This window comes from Volvox carteri (genome assembly GCF_000143455.1).
Source record: "Volvox carteri f. nagariensis unplaced genomic scaffold VOLCAscaffold_78, whole genome shotgun sequence".
In the NCBI taxonomy this organism is placed as follows: domain Eukaryota; kingdom Viridiplantae; phylum Chlorophyta; class Chlorophyceae; order Chlamydomonadales; family Volvocaceae; genus Volvox; species Volvox carteri.
Genome location: NW_003307621.1, coordinates 73,002 through 74,339, shown reverse-complemented (window position 1 = coordinate 74,339; position 1,338 = coordinate 73,002). Strand labels below are relative to the sequence as shown.

The following is a 1,338-nucleotide window of genomic DNA, read 5'->3' as shown; positions in this document are numbered from 1 at the left end:
GGTCTCGAGCTGCACTTCGTACTTCCTGTTCGAACGTCGCTTCCTGCATCAGCTGCGTGTCCGGGGTCTCAGCCAGTGTTGCTGCGGTGATACCGAGCCATGCCCGGTTCAGCTGTTCTGCTGCGCGTGGTAGGTCCGTCTCTGGTGGCGCGGGCAACGCGATCTCAGTCTGGGGGTTGTTGGCGACCGGCACTTTCTTAAAGAACAACAGCAGCGCGTCTTCTTCCGGGTCGCACCAAGTGCCAGCGTCCTCGCCGTCTAGCTCGAGAGTTAGGGTTTTTGTCTCGGGTTCACCTTCTGTTCCGCGCGATCCCTCGTCCGATCCGATCCGACTGGGGTCAATGCCTAGCGTTCCTTTTCGCGCTCGCTCCGGGCAGTCGCTACTCCCAATCGCCGTCTGCAGTCAGGTCAAGGATAACACCACATAAACGTCCGCGCCTTACTAGGTCTTAACGGTAGCCACGAGGTACCGCGGCCTGACTCTCAAGCTCTAACGCCCACAAATCGCGCATTCGAACCACAGCACAAGGTGTGCTAACGCTAAGTCTGCCTTAGCTTCCCGAACTAATTCACCAAGTTCCGCTTATTCCCGCTCGAGTTGGGCCCTGCCTGTCTCTTCGTCGCCAACTCAGTCACCAAGCGCCCTACAGTCCGCTGGAGGTCGTCGTGCACGAATTTGCAGCCTGGGGGGCCGCCTATAGGGCATTGCTTTCCCAGGAGTGCCACGTTGCAGCAAATCGCCGGGCGAAGGGACTTGGCCGTCCGGAATAAAGTGTCGCTATCTGGGCACAGCTCTGCCGGGAGGTTGCGCCTCCCGAGCTCGTCTCTCACTGCGTCGAAGGCCGCCTGCCACGGCGCGGGCCCTTGCCTGCCGCGTCCCGCTAGGGCGTCGTTTCGGCGGCCCCCGCCCTGCCGGCCCTCTTCCCCTGCTGGCCCGTTGCCGACGCTGCTTCTCATACCTGCCGCCTGGCCTCCGCTCATCGCCCCACCCCGGGGGTTGTCCTGGGTGCGTGAGCCCCCAGCTTGGCTCTCTTGCCAACCGCTTTGGAATTTTGCGTTGGCGAGAGTTGATCGCAGAAGTCTGACCGTATCGTCCACCCGTTCCAGCAGGCGCCAAAGGCAGCCCAGTTGTGGGCCGTAGCCTTTCGCCCACATTGCCTCCGTCATATCTGCTTCGCAAATGGCGTCTCTGGTGACCTCGTTTTCCGCGGCCAGTAGCCAAGCTCGTTGCGCTGCCCCCAGTTGGGGGTGATTCGGTTTCAGCAGGCTTAACGCGCAGTCGGCCAACTCTAACCCGCCCAGTAAGGTGGCCAGCATGTTGCTGACCGTGTAGATGTC

General features: G+C 61.6%; 1 protein-coding gene across 1 annotated transcript; it reads right to left on the bottom strand.

Moving 5' to 3' along the window:
• Positions 1-181: 181 nt before the first annotated feature.
• Positions 182-1,338, bottom strand: VOLCADRAFT_107791 (uncharacterized protein). The gene has a single exon (XM_002957683.1). It carries the CDS (start codon positions 1,315-1,317, stop codon positions 565-567), a length of 753 nt encoding a protein of 250 aa, XP_002957729.1. The 5' UTR covers positions 1,318-1,338; the 3' UTR covers positions 182-564.

Bases quoted from the DNA above. Each gene is read 5' to 3' on its own strand.
- VOLCADRAFT_107791 (XM_002957683.1), bottom strand. From the start codon at position 1,317: ATGCTGGCCACCTTACTGGGCGGGTTAGAGTTGGCCGACTGCGCGTTA.